Raw genomic sequence first — 25,787 nt, 5'->3', positions numbered from 1 at the left:
GGTACATACACTCCCTACTTGTGCACGGTTAACCCATTGGCAAGTGTATGTCATTCACCCCTCTCTGTGCCCATTTCACTGAGGGATGTGAGTCTTTTACCGCCCCCAGCAATACAACCTGACTATTCAGCACAAACTGTAGAATGACTCATGCTTTTAGTTCTGGAGATCACCAGATCAATGCCTGATGCGTGTGAGACAGCTACCATCCTGACCAACATTTATATTATGTTAATTCCATACATACAGATAAGTTAAAGTATGTTTTTATCTTTCGGGATGGTTGCAGCATAACACTACTTTATTTCTTAGAATCCAGAACCCTAACACACCAGAACCAAAACCAGAGAGAGAGACAAAGCAGGCTGCTCCTTAAGGCAGCAAGGCACAACTCACTCCACCTTGCTCTAGGCTGGCTCTTTGCAGACTGATTCAGATCGCACACTTCCCTACAGTGCCCCCTAGCCTCCAAGCAGGACCAGGAATCCCCTTACAAATGAAAGCAGAGCAGGGAAAAAAAACAGGAAAGTTTCACAGACATTCAGCTTGGCTACCATGGCGTTAAGATATTGGAAGGTAGGTAATGAATCCAAGCTCAGAGCATGGCATTCCCATAGCAGGGCTGTTCGCCAGAGGAAATTTGGGGTTTAGATTCATGCTGATCTCAGAGGTGATCTTGAAGCAAGCACCTGAGGAGTGAGCAGAGTGAAGCGAGAAAACCACAGATAAGCAAGGGGTATCTGCTAATGATACTTCACTGCCAATGCTGAGAGCTGGGCAGGAAAGGAAGTTCTGCATAAGAACTGGGAGCGTTTTTTTACTGCATCAATGGTGCTGCAACTCTGAAAAGAAGCTGGCTGTGGCATCCGGTGGGAATTAAACTCCTCGGTATGCCACCTGCCTCAACACGGTAAGATCTGTAGCCAGGACCCCTGGATCAGGGTTTCGTATGTCTGAACGCAGCCTGCCCTCGACACAGAGCAGCTTGCAACCTCTTCAGATGGGCTGTAGCGTAGGTCAGGTGCTATGCAAAGCTTCCCTACACACAGACTGGTCATGTTACCTCAATTCTGGCCTACAAGCGGTGCAGTTATTCCAGTCCTATGCAATGCTGCCCACACAAAGCAAGTCTGACCTGCAATATGCCATGCTTTGCTATTTCAGCTGAGGGCCCCTCTTAGGGTTACCAGGTGTCCGGTTTTCAACCAGAAAGCCAAGCCAAAAAGGGACCCTGGCGCCTCCGGTCAGCACCACTGCCTGGGCTGTTAAAAGTCTGGTCAGCGGCACAGCAGGGCTAAGGCAGGCTCCCTTTTTATATATATATATATATATATAAACCTAAACATCTAAGTTCCCTGTAAGCTGCGTGGCGCGGCCGCACAGCAGGCTATCAAGGGCCACACAGATTGGGAGAGGAGCCCATCCCATGGCCCGCCCAGCCCAGTCCCGCCCCGCTGGAGCTGCTGCAGCCGGGGAGCAGCGCCTCTCACCCGGCCCCAAGCTGCTGTGGCGAGAGAGGGCTGGGGGGAGTCATCTTCCCACCACAGCCCCGGGGCAGCCTGCACCCCAAACCCTCTTCCCTGGCCCCACCCCAAAGCCCACCCCCCCCACCAGAGCCCTCATCCTCCACACCCCAACCATCTGCCCTAGCCCTGAGCCCCCTCCCACACCCCAATCCACTCATCCCTGGCCCCACCCCAGAGCCTGCACCCCCAGCCAGAGCCCTCACCCCCCTGCACACAACCCTCTGCCCCAGCCCTGAGCCCCCTCCCACACTTCGAACCCCTTGGCCCCACACATCACCTCCATATTGATGCACATAACATTTATTCCTCACATGGACATAAAAAATTAGAGGGAACACTGATATATACACACACATATATACATACACACACAGATATACACATAGATCGATCGATAGAATGCATGCACATGTACTTTGCAATGCAACAGCTGGGCAGGCGCCCAACCTGGGAAAGGGTTTGAGGAGCTTTTGGGATGGGATTTTAAAGCTTCAAGTCTTAGGAAGGAGGACATTCCAAGAGGTCATTTTCACTGGACCGAGAGGAAGATATGTCGTCCTGCAGTAAACCAAGCTTTGCAGCTTCAGATACCAATCTTCTCTTAATTAAGTAGATTTTAATCAGCTAACTAAGATTTAACCGAGGCCAACTTGTTTGCATCCATTCATTTTTAGGTCACTTTCTCAGATTTTGAGGGGGTTGGTCGGTTTTTGGTCTTGTGTGAATAGATTGAAGCCTTAGCCTTTCACCTCTGCAGACCAGCCTTTACATTCCGAGTTGGGTTCCAAGTACCCATGATCTCATTCTGGTTCCTGGGGAACATTGGTTCATCTTACGGGACCACACCACAACTTTTACACAATTGAGTTTTCACTTTAGACAGGCTCTTGTTGTACAAATTCTTTATCTCATCACATCAGTTCTTATCCCTGACCAGTTAAATCTGGGCCCTACAGTAATTGCTACTATCACCCTACGCAGGCACAGATACAAACGGATTCTGAGAAAGCGATTCCGAAGGCCTTTGCGATGCCCATACGCTACCTCTGACAGCTCCTCCATTTGAAATCCTCTTATTCCTCTTCCTATTCCCACCTTATCCATGCTGTGCAGTCAGAGAACCAAATTCTGCCCTCAGTTACACGAACCGGGAGTAACCGAGAGCAGAGCTTTGGTCATACAGGGCTTTTCAAACCACTGTCCGCCACTCGCGTGACTCTATTCTGAATCCTTGCTCGTTCCCCACTTTGCTCATTAGCTTCTTGATTGTGTATTTACACTCACGATCTTCTGTGGCAATAAGACAAAGGATCTGATCATCACAGGGAACTTTGCAGTTCAAAACCACATAACAAAGGTAGCCTGAAGAGTGAAATAATGCCACCTGGATGAAGGAAGACAGGACCTTAGCTTAGAATAACCAGCACTGCCAACATCCACACCGATGCTGGTTCCTCACATGCCCGCTGATAAGTAGTTTTCACTCTGAAGTTATCCAGTTCTTTCACTCAGTCTAGCAATGATCGACACCCACCCAACACCATCTCATTCTCCCTAAAAAGTCCAAAAGGCAACTCCCAGGCCTGCTGGGACTCTCTGTGCTACCACAGGCAGCATGAGATTTAGGACTCAACCCCACCACAGGCTAGGGGTGGGGAAGGGACAGCCCCAGGTCAGGAGAAAGCTAATTCTCCTGCTCGTCAGCCTCACTGTGGGCCTTATGACACTGACGGTGCTTTGAAGCCCAGGTCATCACAGACCTGAGTTCTAGTGGCGCGGGGTCAGCTCCCATCGACTCCAGTGGCAGAAGTGCAGCACCTCGGAGCATGAGGCCCTAGGTGTATAATTAAGGAGTATCCTTCTTACGCCCCACAGCAAGGACAAGGACAAACAGCTGCAGGAGAGAGAGACCTGATGTCACATCCACCCCCAGCTCCCACTGCCGATTTTGCTGTTGCCACGCCCAGGTACCTCCAAGGGAGGAGGAACGGGGCAGGGTAGCTATCTTGCTGCCCGATTGCCCCAGTGTAACTCAAAGGTTCACAGAACAACCAGGATCCTAAACCTCATCCCCTCAAGGACAGCCATTTCCCCTTCAAAGAGCCTTTCATTCAGCAGGGGCTACATTAGGGGGAAGCCACATTGAATTAAACAAGGTACTGTCTCTTCAGCAATGCATCACTTCACAAGAGGACGCTAGGGGGGTTAGTATGGGAGCCTGGTTTGGGAAACCTAGAGAACGTAACCTTGGAGCATGATCAGAATCAGCAACTCCTCTAGCATGGCAGAAACTGGGGAGGGAAGTGCAAAGGGGCTCCAAAGAGTAACAGCTCCCATCTCCTGCAGGCTGCATTCTGGCCTCTTACTTCTCTCATGGTGAGTAAAGAACAGATCACCCAGTATCTTTTCCCTGTCACCTACAGGGGTCGTGAGACCTAGAGCTGAAAGCTGCTATAGAAATGCAAAGAATTAGATATGAACAAGAAGAAGATCAATAAGCACCAACAAGCAGCCAAAGTTAATGCCAAATGACCTTGAGTGAACATGGTCTTCTGGAGAAGTGAGGTTCTTACCCATGAAAGCTTATGCTCCCAATACTTCTGTTAGTCTTAAAGGTGCCACAAGACCCTCTGTTGCTGACCTATGACGCTGCCTCCAATGTCCTCTCTTCCCCATCCCAAAACACATGCCAAGAACAACGTAGCCCTCACATAAAGCAGAGGAAACAGCCGACCCAGAAGGCCCTGTGGACTTTAAACAACAACCTGTCCAACTTGAGTCTTCAGCTGCACTCATCACTTTTCTTTGGAAGTTGTGCTGCTTCAGTGAGACTCCATCTCAGCGCGCAAAGACCCCCGGCTGGATAGATGAACACCCCAGGTCACTGCACCAGTGTACAAAGCTGCACGCGGTGCCGAGCTCAGGGAGGGCAGCCAGGAATAGCCTTCTGTTCAGCTGGGTTTCACCCACCCCCTTAGAAAATGAGCCTCGGCACAAAATAAACCCACTGCAACCTTGGCAACTGATTCCACACGGGGAAGCGATAGATAGGGCGTGTGGATTGAAGTGGGGAGGAGATGGAAGCAGCAGAGCAGAATTCAAAGAAGGGAAGCCAGGCTACCGCAGGGGGAAAGCCATTCAAGGCATTCGGATGGCGTGACAATTCGAAAGAGCAGGTTTAATCTGCACCAGAGCGGAAAAGTCAAGGTGGAAGCAAGAGAATCCTAACAGTCCATTACCAATACAGATATGCGCCTGTTGAAGAAATGCGAGCCGGGCCTGCAAGACAAAGCCAGGAAGAAGAGCTCACCAAAACACCTGGGCTCTGAGCAGCTCTTCACAAGCCATCGCATGTCCACCCAAGTGGAGATTTATTGGTTATCTGTATGACTGCAGCACATAGAGGCCCCAAGAAGGGCTGAGAACCCATTGTGTTAGGTGCTGTGCAGAGTATGAAAGGGCCCGTGCCCTGAAGAATTTACTCCCTCTTAAGATGTACAAACCCTGGCTATTTGAAAGGGCTTCGTTTGCTCTCGGTTTTTGGAGGAGCAGCGGCGTGGAAGGTTCCTAGGCAGGCCGTAAGCCAGACGCACCAAACTATAACGATTCAAGTCCCTTTCCTCAGGGGCTGGCTGTATTAACACAAAGAATATCCAAAACACAAGAGCAGAGCAGCTTCTAACACTTGGTGACAGCCACCAGTTGGGAGCTTCCAATTCATGAATGAATCCGTTCTTCAATTCTGTGTGCTGAGAAACAGCCTGTCTCTTTCCCTGAAACATCTTCTCTTCCTCTTCCCCTCCAAACAGCCAGCTGAGATCCATGGCACTGGAGTTCTGAGACGACAAATAGCTCTCAAGTTTCGGATGTGCGCTTCAATCCTAGGAGCTTCCCTTAGGCGTTGTCTACATTTAGGGTTGAGAAAGTTAGGTTGACCTAGCTATGTCACTTTGGGGTGTGAAAAACCTCAGATCCCTGAGAGACCTAAGGCAGGTCTACACTTAAATTAAATTTATAAATTAATGGAGATATCCCATCTCCTAGAACTGGAAGGGACCTTGAAAGGTCATCAAGTCCAGCCCCCTGCCTTCACTAGCAGGACCAAGTACTGATTTTGCCCCAGATCCCCAAGTGGCCCCCTCAAGGACTGAACTCACAACCCTGGGTTTAGCAGGCCAATGCTCAAACCACTGAGCTATCCCTCCCCCCAAAAACTTAAAACGCTACATCGGCCCAGCTACACTGATGCGCTTTAATGAAGATGCTCTGAGCTGAAGGGAGAGAGCTCTCCCATCGGCTCAGTCAATCCACCTCCAGGAGAGGCAGTAGCTATGTCAGCGGAAAAAGCTCTCCCACCAACGTAGCACTGTCTCCACCGGCATTTAGGTTGGTAAAACTATATCGCTCAGGGGGGTGGATTATTCACATCCCTGAGCCATGTAGTTACAGAAGTAATTCTGTAGTGTAGACCAGGGCTTAGTTAAGCCCAGCTAAGCCGCACTGTAGACACAAGAATTCTTCTGTGACACGCGCGACCGCCTCTCAGAGAGGTGGATTTACCACAGCGATGGAGAAACCCCTTCCACTGCCATTGTAATTCTCTGCACGACAGCGGCAATACCAGAGCGGTGTAGCTGCCATGTTTCTAGCACAGATGTAGCCTCTGACTGTGGCTAGGTCTACACTACCCGCCTGAATCGGCGGGTAGAAATCGACCTCTCGGGGATCGATTTATCGCCTCCCGACGGGACGCGACAATCGATCCCCGAATCGACACTCTTACTCCACCAGCGGAGGTGGGAGTAAGCGCCGTCGACCTGAAGCCGCAGAGGTCAATTTTGCCACCGTCCCTACAGCGGGGTAAGTCGGCTGCCATACGTTAGGGTTACCATATTTCAACAAGCAAAAAAGAGGACGGGAGGAGCCCCGCCCTAGCCCCGCCCCTGCCCCTCCCACTTCCCGCCCCCCCAGAACCCCCAACCCTCCCCCCGTTCCTTGTCCCCTGACTGCCCCCTCCTGGGACCCCTGCCCCTAACTGCCCCCCGGGACTCCACTCCGTATCTAAGCCTCCTTGCCTCTTGTCCCCTGACTGCCCCAACCCTTATCCACACCCCCACCCCCAGACAGACCCCTGGGACTCCCACGCCCCATCCAACCACTCCCCACCCCCTGACAGCCCCCCCCCAGAACTCCCAACCCATCTAAACCCCTCTGCTCCCTGTCCCCTGACTGCTCCGATCCCTCTCCGCACTCCTGCCCCCGACAGCCCCCCCCCCAGAACTCCCAACCCATCTAAACCCCTCTGCTCCCTGTCCCCTGACTGCTCCGATCCATCTCCCCACTCCTGCCCCCTGACAGCCCCCCCCAGAACTCCCGATCCATCTAAACCCCTCTGCTCCCTGTCCCCTGACTGCTCCGATCCCTCTCCGCACTCCTGCCCCCGACAGCCCCCCCCAGAACTCCCAACCCATCTAAACCCCTCTGCTCCCTGTCCCCTGACTGCTCCGATCCCTCTCCCCACTCCTGCCCCCTGACAGCCCCCCCCAGAACTCCCGATCCATCTAAACCCCTCTGCTCCCTGTCCCCTGACTGCTCCGATCCCTCTCCCCACTCCTGCCCCCTGACAGCTCCCCCCCAGAACTCCCAGCCCATCTAAACCCCTCTGCTCCCTGTCCCCTGACTGCTCCGATCCCTCTCCCCACTCCTGCCCCCTGACAGCTCCCCCCCAGAACTCCCAGCCCATCTAAACCCCTCTGCTCCCTGTCCCCTGACTGCTCCGATCCCTCTCCCCACTGCTGTCCCCTGCCCCCCCTTACCCTGCTGCTCAGAACAGGGTGTTGGGCTCTGTGCCAGCCGGACACATGGCTGAGCTCCCCAGCACAACACAAAACCCGGTCCCTGGCCCTGCACAGGGTTGCCGGAGCGGGCTGCAGGAGGAGCTGCCGGCCGGCTCAGAATGCAGGGAGGGGGGGTGGGAGGAGGAAGCTGCTCCGGAGTCCAGCCCGGGACTTTCCTGCAGCCCTCCCAGCCGGGGGAGGGAGAAATCCCGGACATTGTGAGTGCTTCACAAATTCCCCCCGGACGCTATTTTTAGCACACAAAAGGAGGACATGTCCGGGTAAATCCGGACGAATGGTAACCCTACCATACGTCGAATTCAGCTACGCTATTCACGTAGCTGAATTTGCGTATCTTAAATCGACCCCCCCCCGTAGTGTAGATGTAGCCTTAGCCCGAATGTCAGCCACCAGAATAACAGCAGGAGCGCTGTTATCTGTGACACTGCCAAGTGCCAAGCCAAGGTAAGCCCACGTCTCCCTTGCCTGCCCTACAGGCTCGCACCAGTGAGACTACGTTCAAGGCCGAAATCGAACATCTAATGGATTCCTAGCGTGAGCTCCCTTGGGCAGGTACAGTCTCTTTGTTCGGTGTCTGTGCAGCGCCTAGCACGATGGGATTCGGCTCCATGGCGAAGAGTACGTGTAATTTGAGCTGGGAGGCGTGATTCCCAGCTCGTGCATATGTACCCGCGCTCCTCTGCTCCAACTCGCACCTAAAAACATCCGTGTGCCCACAGCAGGGGCTCGGGCTAGCTGTCCGAGTACCTACCCGTGAGCTCCGGCAGGCCTGTCCTTGGGCAGCTAACCCGAGCTGCTGCCCGTGCTGCCACAGACACTCTGCTATTGTTACGCTCTAGCGCAGCGATACTCAGACTGCAGCTCGCGAGCCGCAAGTGGCTCTTTAATGCATCTCCTGCAGCTCTTTGCAGCACCTGATAGTAAACCACTGGGTGATTTAATTATTAATCAATCAGGAGGCGTTTACTATGTTATTAACCAATTAAGTTATCAACTTGCACAAAGTTATTAACTTATTTGCTGGGAGAAAATATATGTAACTAAATAGTCCCCAATTATACTGTTTAAATATGAATAGTACTACAGGAAACGAAACACTGAATTCACGTGGCTGTGGCTCTTTGGGGTAACGCTGATTGCTTACGTTGCTCCTAATCCACCGAGGGCTGAGTATCGCTGCTCTAGCGTAAGCAGAGGTAGCGCGGGTATGAATCACACCTCCCAGCTCAAATGAAAACGTACCCCGGGGTGGAGGCTCCCAGCTCCTGCCACAAGACGCGTAACAGACCACGCCTTAGCAACAAACAGAGCTTCGTTTTAAAATAAAAAAGAATTCCCCTTTGCATTTTAAATGCACCCAGTTGTCTCCCACCACACAGAGCTTATCGACTTCAAAATGGAGGAAGGTCCGAGTCCCCTCTCCACCCACTAGACACACTGCTTATTTAAGACTTTCAGTCCATCCTTGCTTCCACCATGACCATAGCTCTCACTGCCTCGTCTGCACACCGGGAAAAGTAACACTGGCTATTTCATGATGCTGTATCCCTTTGGGAAGGATTCGCTCTCCTTGGATTGTATTTCCCCTTCAAAGTCAGCTCGCTGTGAACTTCCTCAGCCACAGGTAACCTCCCCAGGCACCCTTGAGTTTAGCGGCAGAGTTGGGAGAAGAGCTAAATTATAGCGAAATGAAGCACTGGAAGCCAGCGCCGGGCACAGCCATGCGAGAGGCTCTCCTACTCTCAGCAGGCTGGCACGGGGGCTAGATTAGAGCAATGGATTGGAAGCACTGGTGAATGGACAAAAAACAAGGATGGACTGGATTGTACCAACCTATAACAGACGTGAGCCTTCCACCTCTTTGTTACACTCTGGCAGTGCTTGTGTAGCTTCTCGTGCCAACACAGGCACATTGAATTAAGCAGAGACCACCAAGTTCATGTGACTAATTTTTGAAGCCGCACCTGTGGAATGCTAGTCAGTGCCCCAGATCTCCAAGCCCCCTAACCACACCCCCACATGGCATAACTAAGCCCAGCCTTGCAGCTCTGAAAAGGGAATAAAAGAGCAGTCTTATAGCAGGACGCTGGCCATAATGTTTGGCTCTACATTGTCCAGTCCTGATTGAGGTTGTTTGCAGCTAGAGATGATTTCCAAATGTTCTCCTTCAGAGAACGCTGTGTGAGTTTCTTTGGTCAGATGGATCGGTTTGGGGGTGGGGGTGATGTCCACCAATTCCCAGATCTGTGATTACAAAACCACCCTCACCATACCCAGCACCTGCACATCGTTGTGCGTCACTGCATCACTCTGCAGTTCATACAGGTGTGTTGCATTATGATTCTAAAACAGAGTCCGCCCAAAGGGGGCAGGGAACCCAAGACATCAGCAGCTAGACAGAACAGGCCAATCATCAGGAAAAGCTTTAAGACCAAGCACTGTTGTCAGTTACCTCATCACCTCCTACCTGGGTTTCCCAAGGAGCGTAAATCCTGGTTTAACAGTGCATCCTAGTGGAGACCTCTTATCAGTGGCTCCATCGCAGGGAGCACCAGAGTCTGTAGCCAGACCCCAGGACATGCATGATGTGAACAGCCACATGGAGGAATCAGGGACTTTAAAGGTTCATTATTGTGCTTTCAGCGGGGAAAGCCCCATCCCGTTTGGAAGGTGGGAATGGCTATCCCAAAGGACACGGACAGAAAGTGACGCCTCCCAAGCATCTGTCTCCAAAGTAACTGGCTCCTTAGCAGAGGGGTACAGAAGAGGAGCAATTATACAGACTCCCTAAGCGCCTCGCATGGCTGTACAGTGAGTAACCAGCGCACCAGGGCAATGCTCCCTCCCCTGAACACAGGCAGCTTGTCTAGACACATAAGGAAAAGGACCGATGCCGTTAGCTGGGTGCAGAGTTGGGGAAAATCCCTGCAGCAATTTCAACAGACATATATCAGGCTTGACCCTGAGCACAGAGGTTTGCACCAGTTGAACTAGGTCAGTTTTTAAAACCCCATTTAACTTAAACACATGCGACTTTGAGTAGACAAGACCGGAGTGTATTTCTACTCTACATTGTAAACCTGGGTCTGTGGCTCGCACGCTGGTGGACTCAGCGTTTCCAAGCCCACAATGCCCACTGCATTGTAAAATGGGCTTACAATGGCTGGACAAGGGTACCCCAGCCATGCTAACCCACCCTTGCTGCACTACCCAGACCTGACTTGGGTCTGCGGCTTGGCCTGCATCCACACTGTAAAATGACAGAGCTTGGACGTGAGACTCGGGCTCCGACTCACCACCGTAGCAGGGTCCTAAAGCCCAGGTCCTGAGTCGGGGGGCTTGGTCTCAAACCTGGGTCAGAGCCCGGGGTTGTCCAGGAAGGCCAGCAACTAGCCCGAGCACAGCAGGATAAGGGGCACAGAGCTAAAGGGGTCTCTGGAGGAGCGAGGATTGTCCCCCAGACCCCCGAGCCGAGCCTGGCCAGGCTCCATTGCTGCAAGGCAGGTCTCAAAGGCTCCCTCCCACCCCACCCCCCACACCCCCGCTGGGCTGTCTCCTAAGCCTGCCCCATGCAGCCCCCAGCCCAAAACACCCGAGCACCAAAGCTAAAGCGCCAGCCGGGCACGAGCAGGGTCCCTCCCCAGCAGAGAAGCATCTTGCTGCTAGAGGAAGGGCTGGAGGGGCTGCCCGCGGGGCGCCAGGGGGAGAAGCCCCCAGGCTGGGTAGTCTGTTTGCAGGCCCGTGTTGGAGGTGCCCCCTAGCCCAGGAAGGGTCCCCGGGGATGCCCCAGCGAACAGGAGACTCCCCCGTCCCTCCTACGGAGCGGGCGAGGAGCGGAAAGGGATGGGCTCCCCCACGCAACAGCATCCCGGGCTAGAGACCTCCCTACAGCCGGGAGTCCAGCTGGGGACCTCAGGCGCACCCCCGTTCAACCCAGGCAGCCCCCACCTGGTCCCCGCTTCACCCTGCTCCCTTGCCCCTTCACCCCCCCCCAGCTTCCCCTCCTGGCCCCCTCGCCCCTTCACTCCCCACTCACCCTCCATCTGCCCCTTCGCTCCCCCACCCGGCCTCCCCCTTCACCCCCCCAGCTTCCCCTCCCCCTTCACCTTCACCCCCCAGCTTCCCCTCCCGGCCCCCTCGCCCCTTCACTCCCCACTCACCCTCCATCTGCCCCTTCGCTCCCCCACCTGGCCTCCCCCTTCACCCCCCCAGCTTCCCCTCCCCCTTCACCTTCACCCCCCAGCTTCCCCTCCTGGCCCCCTCGCCCCTTCACCTCCCCACTCACCCTCCATCTCCCCCTTCGCTCCCCCACCCGGCCTCCCCCTTCACCCCCCCAGCTCCACCTCCCCCTTCACTCCCCTTCTCCTTCACCCCCCCAGCTTCCCCTCCCCCTTCACCTTCACCCCCCAGCTTCCCCTCCCGGCCCCCTCGCCCCTTCGCCTCCCCACTCACCCTCCATCTCCCCCTTCACCCCCCCAGCTCTCCCTCCCCCTTCACTCCCCTTCTCCTTCACCCCCCCCAGCTTCCCCTTCACCTTCACCCCCCCAGCTTCCCCTCCCGGCCCCCTCGCCCCTTCACCTCCCCACTCACCCTCCATCTCCCCCTTCACTCCCCCAGCTCCCCCTCCCCCTTCACTCCCCTTCTCCTTCACCCCCCCCAGCTTCCCCTCCTGGCCCCCTCGCCCCTTCACCTCCCCACTCACCCTCCATCTCCCCCTTCACCCCCCCCAGCTCCCCCTCCCCCCTTCACTCCCCTTCTCCTTCACCCCCCCCCCCAGCTTTCCCCCCTGGCCCCCTCGCCCCTTCACTCCTCACTCACCCTCCATCTCCCCCCTCCACTCCCCTTCTCCTTCACCCCCCCCAACTTCCCCTCCTGGCCCCCTCGCCCCTTCACTCCCCACTCACCCTCCATCTCCCCCTTCGCTCCCCCACCCGGCCTCCCCCTCCCGGCCCCCTCACCTCCCCACTCACCCAACATCCCCTCCTTCATCCCCCCAGCTCCCCCTTGACCGCCCCCTCGCCCATTCACCCCCGGCGCCCCCTACCTGGGTGCAGTCCGGAGCCCGGCTCGGAGGGCTCCTGCTCCAGCCCGGCGCCCAGAGCCAGGTAGCGTAACAACAGCAGCATCCGCAGCCCCCCGCCGCCCATGCTGCCTGCCCGGAGCCTGCCGCGCCCCGAGCGGAGTCACTCCCCAGCCGGGGGGTGGAACTCAGCCCCGCCGCGCCCGGCTCCCTCCCTTCGCCGGCCGGCCGCTCCCGCTTCCAGCCCGCACCCCCGGCCCCGCCCACCGCGGGACCCCGGCCCGGGGCTGCCTGGGGCACCTGCCCACCCCGGCCTTGGCTCACAGCAGGGCACGGGGGGCCCCTTTGCGGCTTGGCACGGGACAGGTTAACTGGAATCCCCGGCCTGGCACTGCATGAGTTAATGGGGACCCCGCCCCCTTCTGGTGCGGCACGTGTTAATGGGGATCCCCCTCCCAGCCTGGCACCGTATGGATTAACGGGGACCCCCCTCCCTTTCTGGAGCTGCAGGGGTTAATGGGTATGCCTTCCCCCTTTCCGGCACTGCAGGGGTTATTTCTCTCCCCTCCCCCCAGTGCAGCCCTAATCTCTCCTGTCATAGTCTTTCACATGTTAAAAGACCAGAGGAAAAGAGGGTGAAGCTCAAAGCTTGTCCCTTCCACGAGCAAAAGTTGGCTTAAAAGAAGTTATTACCTCCCCCACTCCCTAGCAAGTTAAAAGGCCAGGGCCAGAAGCAGTTAATGGGACACAGGCTTCCTTTCCCTGAGCCTGGGGCTTCATGGGTTAATGGAACACCCAACCCCACTCCACTCCCACCTGCTGCTGGTGAGAGAATACTTGCTGGGGGGGCCAAAAGCTACCCCCCCCCCATTACAGTTGGGGTCTGTTTATCCAGCTCTCTGAGGTGCAGGGTCCCCACAGGCTCCTGGCTCTAGCCTCCTGTGGGATTCTGGTTCCCCTAGGGGTCCTGTTTTGGGGTCCCCAGCTTGCAGATGCTGGTGCAGAGGCCCTGGAGATGGCACACTGGGAGGAGGAACCATTCTACTTCTCAAGGCAGTTCTTAGTAGGGCCTCTGAGTTCTTGCCTCTTACTGTCCTGCCCTTTACCCCCTGCCTCTGCAAACCTGGTGTCAGTGAATATTTCACTGATTAGCAACCAAGCTTGTCTCTAACACCTGCCCCTACCTGCTTACTTTCAGCTGTTCCAGGGCCGCTACAGTTGCGCCATCTGAGCCAAGTGCTGCTAGTGAGCTGGGTGGTGATAGCTTCCTGGAGTCTTTTGCTGTCAAAGGCCACATCCACACTAGGAAAAGAGGCATGGCTTACCTGTTAATTAAAATGTGTGAAAATCCGAGTGTGAACAGAACAAGTTGTAGTTTTAACGTCAGTTTGTCGAGGTGAAGGCCAGCTGTGATAACTAAACCCACCTTTTTCCTAGTGTAAATGTGGCCAAAAAGAATATGTCATTTTCCTAAAGACAGAGGATTTTACAGACTCAACCTGCAAAGGGCCTGTCCGGAGAAAGCAGCCCTGCTTTGCAGATCTACAGACTGCTTCTCTAAGCACTGTCTACACAAACTCTGCAACTGTCCCATGACTGCCAGCGCAAGCGAAGGAGTGCTAGCATAGACTGTAAGTCAGTGGTACTTTTAACCACCTTGCTTTCCAGACCTGCTCTGTACTGGGTTAGATAACCTAGGGCCTGCTCCAAAGCCCATTGAAGATAACAGAAAATGCCCATGGACTGCAGTGGGCTTCCGGTGGTGGTAACACGCATATCCCCTCTAGACTAGCGTTCCCCCCATCAGAACAGAACATGGGGAGATTTTAGAGGAAGAGCTTTGTACAGATAAGCAGCCTGATTCTCCACTGTCCAGCAGCTTGGGTAGTTACTTACACCTGTGCAAAATGGGTGTCAAATGCTATCAAGGCGGAGTGGTAGCAACTGATGCTCACTTTGCTCAGGTGTATGCCATGACATGGTAGTGAAGAATCAGGCCTGAGTAGGTCTCGACTGAACCCTTGTTCAGGGACATTAAACTATTAAGCCAACCCTCTCCACCTGTTTGTTATGGGGGCTGCAGGAGCAACTGTTGCTACTCATTATAGTTAGAAAGGTTTCCCTAATATCTCAGAATAGTTAAGCAGTAGAACAGGTGACCTCGGGTGGTTGTGAACTTTGGAGATTTTAAACAGCCTGCTAGACAGACACCTGTCAGGGCTGGCCTAGTTAGACTTCTCCTGCCTGAGCCTGGGAGGATGGAGTAGATGAACCCTCATGGCTGTATCTAGCCCTCCATTTCTATTATTTCTACTGCTATTCATTCCCTCATTACCCCTTTTAAGGCAGCATCCTGCCACCATCTAACTCAGCTGACCAAGGAAATAAACTTCAGAGACTTTGCTTTACAAAGTGTATAGAATTTCATTGTCAGGCGGACATTTCCTTCCTTTGTCAGACGTTACTGAATCATACTGATTTTCAATGCTGAAACCTTCTGTCCCAGCAGCCCCTCTGGAGAGCTCCTGTAGCATTTCCCCCCATGGGTCTCTTGTAACAGGTTTCTGGTGTGAGACCTCCATCCAGCCTTCAAGGTAACTAGCTGAAGGATGCGACCCTGCTGTTCACATGCAAATCTCCCATTGCCGATCGAGTGGGAGGCTTTGTGTGAGAATCAACTGCAGTCAGGCTTTTTACATTCTCCTTGTTGTACTTAGGAGGAAGAAAAGCCTTGTGAAATGAATGCATTTACTCTGCAACAGTCTTTGGAGCTCAGTTTAATGTTACCTTTCAAACAAGCAATCATCTTAAATGGCAAATCCAATAGCCAAATACACCCACTCCCTCCCACTACATTAGAGGAGAAACACGGGTTTTATGCCCCCCATGGCTATTCCAGGGTCAGTTCGTGCTCTGGTAACTGCTCAGGGACCATGGCTATTTGGGCTATACAGTACTGAGTGCTGTGCGCACAACTGGAAACTAATGACTAATAATAAACAGATGCGGACAAAAGAATTGGGGGAGGAATATTTTCTGGCTCAAGACCATCACAGAGATTTGAGATGGGGTAGGGGGAGAAATGATTACATGCTCCAGACCACCCCATTTGCATCAACACAGGTTTGCTCCCAATATCTCAATCATCATTTCCCCCAATCTACTTAAATCTTACCTACTAAATCACTCCCTCCAGTCCTTTCATCATCTTTTTCATTCCTCTTCTCTGGATTTCCTCCAATTAATCAACACATTTCCTGCAATCTGAGGTGCCAGGTATTGCATGCAGATTTCTAGGCACAGTCTCACCAATGACCTAGGCAAAGCGTTCAACTGAGCCTAAGAGATTGAAGATCCAGGACTTAGGGAAGCAGTGTTGCATAGTGGACCTCAGAAGACCTGGGTTCTGGTCCTGGCTCTGCCACTGGCCTGCTGGGTGACCTTGTGTAAGTCAAGTCATTTATCTGTGCCTCAGTTTCCCCATCTGTAAAATGAGGATAGTGATCCTGCGGTCCTTTGTAAAGCATTGTGAGATGTACCAATGACAAGCGCTATATAAGAGGTAGGTATTATTACTTAGGCCCATTTGAAAACGTTACCCTCTCCCTGTATTCTGTGGCAGTGGATCAAAGAGAACGTATCGTCAATTTTGCAATGATCAACAGGAATGAATTCCAGCCGGTCACTGGAATGAGTAAATCATAGACTTAGTGGAGACTCAGATGTCTATAGAACTCTATGGACTCCTTCTGCAAATGGACATAGAGTTGGGAACCAACTCAATTCGAGCCAAACCATCTCGGTCTCTCCTGGGATCTCTTTTTCATGTCTATCCTGTATATTTAGTAACTAATGGGTTCCAATACAACCCATGTTATGAATTCATTGAGGGTCATAATCCAGCATTTCCTGTATAATAGACCCCCTTTGTTTCCTCATGATGTAAGAAGGCCTGCAAGGATTGTTTTTAAACAATAGGAGGTGGGGGAAGTTGCTCTTTGATCTTAGAAATATTAAGAATGCCAAGTTCAATTCCTGCAGATGACTTGTTGAGGGGCATGGTTAAAATTGGTGGTCAGTACACGGATATGAACTACTGTGGACCTCTGGTACTCAGGAGGGGTCCCATGGCGGGAGGGATAGGTAACCCACACTAACCCTGGGGAGGGCCATGTCTCCATCTAGTGGCCAGACTGTGTAAGAGGTTTAATGTGTCCGCCACAGCGTCTGACCCCCTACACCTTGCCCTTTAGCTCAGGCAGCAGAGGTGTGTGCTTTTAGTAGATTCAGAGAGACTTGGCTCAATCCCAGCAACCAGCCCACCCAGGAGCCATCACGACACATGGAAAGATGCCCAGCCAGATGTACATGCTCTTATCCCCTGGAAGAACATACCAGGGATGAAGCCAATACCATTCTGTAGAAATTCCTCTTAAACCATAGGGCATACAGATTTCTATAGTAGGGATCTGATTTATGGAACAAGTTCTATAGGATGAGTCAAAGCCTGTAGAAAAGTTCTTTGTGTATTAAATTCTACAGAACTTTCCCTTACAGGTAGGAAGAGCAGTGAGCACGGATTGACTCCCAACTGTTGGAATGGGCCAACGAGTAAATCTTCCCCTTCTTCCTGGTCAGACGCATTGATCAGAGGGAAGCCCTCCCTTCTCACCATGTTTGGAAGAACAAAGATCTCCTTGTCCCCAAAGCCTGTACATTTGGGACTGCTAAGGAGAGGCCAAATGGTTCAGGCCAGCAGTCAAGAGATGTGGTTCTGTTCCTCCCATTGACTTGCTCCAGGACCTTGACCAAATAATTTCTCCTCCCACTCCGCTGTCAGTCTGATCAATGGAGATCATAAGATTTTGGGAGCAGGGACTATTTATTACTATATATGTACAGCATCTAGCACAAAGTGCTGGTCTCATTCAGTGGTTCAGGGTGCTACCAGTGCCCATAATAAACAACAATAGGTGGGCAGTAAGGGAGGAGAGGTGGGCAGTAAGGGAGGAGAGATGGAATGAATCCTAAAAAGCCTAAATCTGGATCTCCAAAGAATACTGCAAAATGCTAGCGATTCTCCTTTCTGCCGTTCTTTTCAGGTGTAATGTTTCTGCAATGCTGGGAATAAGCGCAAGTGACTTATTGCTTTTTGACTTGTCAGAAAGAGCACAATGTCTGATCCTGCTTTGGGAGCGTTCAGCAATTTCTCTGGTGGTGGGGGAGGAAGTTTGTCTGGTGGCCAAAAGAAGCGAGTTGCGGATGTTCATTTATATTTACAAACATTCCTTGGATTTTTCTTCTGCTTAAATATGAGGTCCGAGCTCCAGGGAAATGCAAGCGGCTCTCATTAACTGTTTTACAAGTGTGACATGTTACCTCTGTGTATTAGGCAGGTGACGTAAACCTCTTACACTGCCAAACAGACCTCCTGTGTCTTGAAGCTCTGTTTGATTTCAATGGGAATGTATATTTGAAATAGTATTACTGGAGACTGTTGCTGGCTGTGGGAGGCAGAGGATTCAGCATGGCAGTTAAGGGGTTAATGCCTAACACTGCTCCACCTCCGTGAGAGTAACATGCGTGTGTAAAAATGTGCGTCTGTCAATCTGCAGGGAACAACTAAAGATTCGATCAATTTCTTACAGCATTCAACCTGGCTAATGAAATTTTGCTGCACATTGGACTCCAAGAATTGTAACCTTGGTACAATTAGGCAAATTCACAAACAGCTCCTTTAAAAAATGAGCATCTGCAGGGGAACACAACCAAAGAGAGGATCAATTTCTTATGGCATTCAATCCAGGCAATGCACAGATTCCAAACCCAGACGGGACCATTGTGATCATCCAGTCAGAGAACTGCCCCAAAATAATCCCTAGAGCAGATCTCTTAGGCTACATCTACACTACAGGGGGGGTCGATTTAAGATACGCAAATTCAGCTATGCGAATAGCGTAGCTGAATTCGACGTATCGCAGCCGACTTACCCCGCTGTGAGGACGGCGGCAAAATCGACCTCTGCGGCTTCCCGTCGATGGCGTTTACTCCCACCTCCGCTGGTGGAGTAAGAGCGTCGATTCGGGGATCGATTGTCGCGTCCCAACGGGACGCGATAAATCGATCCCCGAGAGGTCGATTTCTACCCGCCGATTCAGGCGGGTAGTGTAGACCCAGCCTTAGAAAAACATCCAGTCTTGATTTAAAACTAGTCAGTGATGGAAAATCCACCACAACACTTGGTACATTGTTCTAATGGTTAATTACTTTCACTGTTATCAGTTTGTGCCTTATTTGCAGTCTGAATTTGTCTGGCTTCAACTTCCAGCCATTGGTTCAGGCAATCTTGCTCCATATGAAATCCCACCAATGGCATCTTGGACTCCTCATATTGAAAAGGCAAATTTCATAATAACAACTCTTCCCTAGCGAGATCATTAGAATGAGCAATGCTTTCGGGGTGCTGCTCTCCCATTCATCATGCACACTGCACACACCACCTGTGGAGCTGTACGTTTTTTGCTAAGTTTTTATTTTAATTCAAGGACTTTGCTTCATACAAAATGTAATTGTAGAAACAACTGCAGAATTCAAAGTTTGGCTGATAAATATTACTCAGGCAGCAAACTAGGCAATCACAGAACCTTTTTTTTTTTTTTGTAAAGTTCCAGTTGTGTTGCATGGTTGGAACGTTTATCATTTTTTAACACTGTTTTTTAAATATAAAGTTTTGCAACAAACCCCCAATTTATATCAAATATAATTAAAAATTAACAACTGATGAATACATTGTATCAAAAAAGTACGAAGATAAACATTTTCCATGCACATACTTTATATATATATATGTATATATTTTACATGCAAACATTACTTATTCAAAGTACAGCCACTACGAGACTGGTTCTGGATGCAGAAAACTGGTTGGTGCAATTCAAGTTTGGCAACTCACTATGAGAATTCTGGGAAATATTATGGGTGTGTTTAAGAGACAGCGCACAGGCTGTAAAAAATATGCAAACGGGGTTATGAACAACTGTGGTCAGGCTCTTCGGTCATTGTCATTTGGAGAAACCCCCCGAGAGAAGAGTGGGAAGTCATCAACAAGGTTCTTCTTTGTGGTCTATACTATATAAGAATTTAAATGATCCAATGCCATCTATTTCTGTGAGATTCCAGCCATCTTATTTATATGAGATTGTGGCTTTTAATATCTAAAATGATGTAGGAAGGGGAAAGGCAGGGGTGGAGGAAAAGACAAAATAAATTAATACAGAGAGAACATTTCCTTTCACTTTCCAATGTGGGTACAATGGTTGCATGCACTATCAGCCATACTGGTTTTTTTCCTCCTTTACTTCTTGGAGTAAAACAGTAATGTTTTCTTTAAAATTTCAAAGAAAGTGTTTGTGCCTTCATACAAGGAAAATGTATAAAACATTTGGTCACAATCATGCTGAAGCCTGAAACAGGAAAATCCAGCAGGTAAAGCTACAGAATGGATGAAGGTCTTTTTGTTTGTTTTGTTTTGATTTGTTTCCTTAAGTGTCATCTTGTTGCATAGCCCTACAATTAAAAATTACATCCGTTATCCATAATGTACCTCTCGGCTAAAGCACTTCCTTTCCTCAAAGTGCACAGATATATAGAGATATAATAGAGATGAGTTGGTTATCTTTTAGCAGAATCCAGGGATGAGATTGGCCAAAGCTCCTAAAACAAAACAAGGTTCAATTTTTCTCAACATAAAGGTTAGAGGAGATGTGGACGACCACACGACACCTGTCCCGCTCCCCTTCGGAGACTTTGCCAATAGTGGCAGATGCCTTCCGAGCCATTTTCTGAAACGTGTGATACCCCTGCTAACCTAGCTACAAAACGAAACTGGGCCCAAACTTGCTCCTCCCAAGTACCCGCTCATTCTACAGTCTTAGTGTCCCATGGCTTGGTCACTATCTCAGGCCTACTCCTTGCCAACGTTCTGACCAACGCCTCTTTTGTTGTTTGGCCTTGCTGGGTTTTTCTTCTCCTCCATTCTCCTCCCTCACTCTTCTCCCAAAGCGCCATGCCAAATCCCTGGCCGCGGCATGTCCAACAGTGGCCACACAGCGGTTCTTCCAGCCCATCAACGGAAGGACTGCCAATCTTTTTCTTTAACCCTTTCCCCCCCGTCTTGTCATTGTCTTCTCCCCAGACTCCAAACGCAGAAATCCGCACTCACGCACAAAAAGGAAATGATCCAACATAAAAATACAGAAATCTCATCCCTGAGAGTCGGATTTTTTTTTTCAACAGGCAATAATAACAAGGCTCTCTCCAACTGCCCTCGACACGAACTACGCACCATGAAACGTTGCCAGAGCTTTCACAACCAAGTTCAGACTAGACATGCAATGTGAAAGTCTCTCTCTTTTTTTTTTTTCTCCTGTAAAAGCATTGCTGCCGATGCTGTACTTCTACCTGCATTTCTCCTGCAGGATCCTAAATTCTATTCAACGAGAAAAGGCCGATTTTGTTTCCCCTGATCATTCTCCTCCTGCTCCTCAACAAAATTATTTAAAAAATATTTTTACCCTCCCCTTTGAAGTTTCCAACCTGGCTACTTGAAAACACTGTTCAGAACACATACACGTGGCATTGTATGCACAGTAGATATCTGAGACAAACAGATCTTACAGGCTCTTCCTCTCCCTCCCCCCCCCCACTTTCTCAAGTTCTGATGCGTTGAAGCAAGAGGGAGCATCATCGCTGTGAGAGATTTCAAAGGCTAGGCACTTAGTAGTGAACAACTGGAGCATTCAATAGAAACAGTGGGACCTGGAATGACAATTGGACTAATTCTCTACATAAAGTTTTTTGTTTGTTTGTTTGTTTCTTTTTTACTGTACAATTTACAAAAATGCACACAATGAAAAGTTAAAGTTCTATCTAATAGCTTGATATAAAACCAATTCCTTTTCTCCTTTCCACCACCCGCTTTTTTTTCCTTTTCTTTTTTTTTTTCTTCTTTTTTGTTTTTTTGTTGCTAAATCAAGCTTATATTGTAAACAAGACAAAACATTGAGGGCATGTTGCAGTTGACAGGAGATGGGGGGACAGAAACAAAAGTCCCAGCAGCAAGGAAACCGTCCTTACAAAGTAGCTTTATCAGGTGTCAGTGTGAAGGACTCGACGTGGACAAAGAGAAGAAAAGAAATCCCCAGAGCAGCGTGTCGAAGCAGAGAGTCACGGCGACACAGTGCTTTATCAGCTTGAAGGTTTGTTACTGGCTCCATTGAAAACGATTGCTGTTGTTGAACACTGAGTCAAAGGACAGTCCCCCGTTCTGATTTGGGTTTCTCCTTTCCCAGTGCGTTAGGCAGATCTCTTTCTCTTAATGTTTGAATGAGATAAAATACAGGTTCGATTGTGTACAAGAGTGTCAATTTCCATACCCGACACCCGCTCTGACCGGAAAACTAAAACAAAAACAAACAACCACCCAACAAAAACTATGGATCGACCGTCCTTTTTCTGCTGTCAAAGTTCAGACCTTCCCACAGCTCTGTGCATACATTGCAGATTTGGCATCTGGTATATGTCATTTAACTAGACAAGGCAGTAGGCAGGTGAGAGAGAGAGAGAGAGCGAGAAAGCACTCCCTCCACAATAATGATCTTCAATTATTTATTTATTTATTTTGTCGAGTGCAAAAGGGGGGGGAAAAAGAAGAAAGAAAGAAAAGACAGAGGCTGAACGAGCGTCTCAGATGGCGTCGGGTTTGGAGCAGTTCTCGCCAGCGGCTGTTTCTTCCCCCCCATGACCCCGGTCACCATGTGTGTCTGAGCACACAGCCATCCAGATGATAAAACTCATCGATTCCAAACGCGTACACCGGCAAGGGCTTTGCCTTTATGCTAGCACCAGTCGTCCTCATCGGCTTCGTGGTAATAGCTACGGGTTCTGGCGCATGTCCCAGGGCCCGTGCTGAGGCCCAACGTGTAGTGGTAGCCGTTGGGAACCCTGCGGATTTGGTGAGACTGGGAAGTCAAGGACGAGACGTAAGAAGTCCTTGAGGACCTTCCTGAATTGGTGGCGACAGCCTCCTCGAAGGTGAGCGTGTCCTCGGGCACGACACGGTACGGGCTGTCACTGTCGTCGCGGTGTCCAAGGTAGGGGTCGGAACCAATGCGGGCCACCGGAGAGCGTGAGTGGCTCTGAGAGTCCCCATGCAGTAACGCATTATGCTCAGACAAACCTCGGCTCAGGCGCCCCGGGGAGAAAGCGGGCAGGCTGGTTTGGAAACTGGTGAAGTGCACGGGTGAGGAGTTGGCGGTCTTGTAAGTGATGCTGGGGCGGGGGGTCAGCGGAGTCTGCGGGAGCTGCCTCCGCCCGCGGCACGGGGTGCTAGCACCAGATGTCGACAGCAAGGGGCTCCCATTAACTGAACCACTACCCTACATGAAAATTGGAACACAGCAAATCAAAAATAAAAAAGGAAACACCAGACAGACACAAAGGCACGCGGGTAAAAAAACAGAAGGACAAGCGACAGGAGGGAGAGACAAATCACAAGAGGAGAGAAAAAACGAAAAAGAGAGAGTTTAGACAAGCACAGTCAGGGGAAGGAGGTTATAGAGAAGCAATTAAAACAGAGATGTAAAGAGCTGGAAAAGGGCCGTGAGCGATAAATCAGAACAGAAACAATCAGAGCGTTAGTAGGACGCAAACCAGCAGACGGCTCCAACAAAAAGGGACACTGCCCAGAGAAAAGGCATACACACCAATCATATTCTTTCCCAGCTCCTTACCTGAGAGATCCAATGGAGCCAGTAGGAAAATGTTTATTATTTTCCACAAAACAAATTGGAAAAAAAAACCCTACACTCTTTCATATTTTTTTTTTAAGATTTTGCAGTCTTTTTCAGGTTTTTGACACCTGAACATTGTCCATTTTTTGATTTTTTGTTGAAAACTGAAAATATTTTGGATTTTTGGTAATGCAATGAAAATTTCTGTTGAATTAAAAAAGCCATTTTTCATCACCCCCCCAAAAAAAAGATGAAAATGTTTTGACCAGCTTGACTCTAAACCACCTGGGATCATTAAAGAGAACTCTTAAAAATCTGTTTACTTGTCACTATTTATGCTGTGCGTTTCCTTTTTGGGGTCTCAAGCTGGATGGCAGGGTAGACAGGTCAGTTTCACACTGTTGGTGGAATTGTGTTCTTATAGACTGTGAGTCACTTTGTAGAAATCAGCAGAGTTACGCTGGTGTAAAATTGGTGGAAGCAAGAGGAGAATCAGGCCCTTGTGTTGGTGTTTGTTTGCGGTGTCACATGGAAGAATATGAATTTTCTGAAGTATGTTTACAAACATTTATTTCTTGTTTGGTTGAAACGACCTGACAGCGCCTTTTAAATATATAAGAGCTTCATCAGGTCATTCCAGTTCTTATTCTGCCATATACATTTTTTCCATTACGTTTTTGTAGGTGGATTGAGTGGTAGTGGAAGATAGCGGCCTTCGTCTTATATATAGTGAAGTTACCATAGACACTAAAGGGGAAGGGATGCAGATCAGGATAAGTAAAGAACACATCAGAGATCTTCTGACCAATTTTAATGAATTCAAATCAGCAGGGCCTGATGCTCTTCACCCCAGGGTGCTGAAGGAATTAGCTTGAAGAAATCTCAGAGCCACCCACTGGCAATAATATTTACAAACTCTTGGATGACAGGAGAGGTCCTGGAAGACTGGAAAAGGGCTAACATAGTGCCCGTCTTTAAAAAGGGGGGAAAGGAGGAGCGGGGGAACTATAGACCAGTGAGCCTGACTTTGATACCTGGAAAGCACTAGAGCAATGTATAAAACCTTCGATTTGCCAATACCTGGAGGATGAAGGGGTGATCACTAGCAGCCAACATGGATTTCCTAAGAACAAATCATGCCAAACCAGCTTGATTTCCTTCGACAGGGTAACTGATTTGGTGGATAGGGGGAATGCAGTGGACATAATATACCTGGATTTCAGCAAGGCTTTTGACACAGTCCCACATGACATTCTGATAAGTAAGCTGGAGAAATGTGGGCTTGGCGAAACTACCATTAAGTGGATACATCATTGGTTAAACAACCACAAACAAAAAGTAACTGTTAATGGAATGATGTCAGATTGGAGGGAGGTCTCAAGTGGGGTTCCATAGGGATTTGTTTTGGGCCGGGTGTTGTTTAACATCTTTGTTAATTATCTGGATGTAGGAATAGAGAGTGTACTGATCAAATGTGCAGATGACACAAAGCTGGGGAGGGCGGCCCACACTTTGGAGGATAGAGCTAAAATTCAGAGGGATCTTGATAAATTGGAGAACGGGGCTACAGAATTCAACAAAGACAAATGTAAGGTGTTACACTTAGGGAAGAAAAACCAAATGCACAAATACAGAATGGGGGATAACTGGCTTGGGGACGGCACGGCTGAGAAGAATCTGGGAGTTGTGGTGGATCGCAACCTCAACATGAGTCAGCAATGCGATGCTGTTGCAAAAGAAGCAAATGCAATTTTAGGTTGCATTAACGGAGGCATCGCATGCAAGTCATGGGAGGTGATAGTATCACTCTACTCGCACTGGTTAGGCCTCAGCGGGAGTACGGTATCCAGTTTGGGTCACTAACGTATAGAAAGGATGTGGACAAACTGGAAAGGATCCAGAGGCGAGCGACAAAGATGATCTAGGGATGGAATGCAAGTCATATAAACAAAGGCTGAAGGAACTGGGTATGTTTAGTTTGGAAAAGAGGAGATTAAGAGGGGACATGATCGCGGTCCTCAAATACTTGAAAGGCTGCCATAAAAACGATAGAGAAAAGTTGTTCTCTCTTGCCAGAGGACAGGGGAGGCAGAATGGTTCCTGAGATGCCAAATTACAGTCATCACCACCACCTCCGCCAGGCAGCGGTGGCTTCTGGGTCCCAGTCTGCTGGAGCTGGCAGACATCAGGACAAATACTGTGTGCTGCTCAAGTGACACAGAGACAGTCCCTTCAAACTAGCAGACTTAGGCAAACAGAGAATGTGCTGTTCATTCCAATATTGCTGGGGGGGGGGGAATAGGAGTTAGCTGATTTGATTTATTTTGAAGCAGGGAGGGCCAGAAATCAGATACTTTTTGAGGTGTATAGGCAAAATGCTTCCCAGGCCTGGCAAAATCTGCTAAGCCAGGCATGGCTCCTGGTTAAAGGTGGTGTCCCCAAGGGAAGGGAAGAGCTAACAAATAGAAGACGACGACGACCCTTGAGCGTTAATAGGCAGGTTACAACAATGCAGAAACCAGCCCAACCGAGCTTCTCACAGGCCCCTCATTGGGGCAAACATCCTCAGCTCATTAGGGTGGAAACTCTAAAC

At 50.2% G+C, this 25,787-nt stretch overlaps 2 protein-coding genes and 1 long non-coding RNA gene across 4 annotated transcripts in view; 1 reads left to right on the top strand and 2 right to left on the bottom strand.

The window, feature by feature from the left end:
* Positions 1-12,783, bottom strand: part of COL27A1 (collagen type XXVII alpha 1 chain) — a 253,052-nt gene extending 240,269 nt beyond the window's left edge. For both annotated transcript variants that reach the window (XM_005309140.4, XM_065571907.1), the window contains exon 1: positions 12,429-12,783. In XM_005309140.4, the coding sequence (XP_005309197.4) occupies positions 12,429-12,531 (103 nt within the window). In that variant the 5' untranslated portion in view covers positions 12,532-12,783. The remainder of the gene's footprint in view (positions 1-12,428) is intronic.
* Positions 12,784-12,916: 133 nt separating this feature from the next.
* Positions 12,917-20,002, top strand: LOC135976442 (uncharacterized). The gene is made up of 2 exons (XR_010593549.1): positions 12,917-14,035; positions 16,962-20,002. It is a non-coding gene; the product is annotated as an uncharacterized LOC135976442 (long non-coding RNA).
* CACNA1B (calcium voltage-gated channel subunit alpha1 B) overlaps positions 18,920-25,787 on the bottom strand; it is a 509,994-nt gene continuing 503,126 nt past the window's right edge. Inside the window, exon 49 of the mRNA XM_065571905.1 lies at positions 18,920-22,840. Coding sequence (XP_065427977.1) covers positions 22,301-22,840 — 540 coding nt within the window. The 3' untranslated portion in view covers positions 18,920-22,300. The remainder of the gene's footprint in view (positions 22,841-25,787) is intronic.

Source organism: Chrysemys picta, chromosome 18 (assembly GCF_011386835.1).
Source record: "Chrysemys picta bellii isolate R12L10 chromosome 18, ASM1138683v2, whole genome shotgun sequence".
Lineage (NCBI taxonomy): Eukaryota > Metazoa > Chordata > Testudines > Emydidae > Chrysemys > Chrysemys picta.
This window is presented reverse-complemented; position numbering and strand designations above follow the sequence as displayed.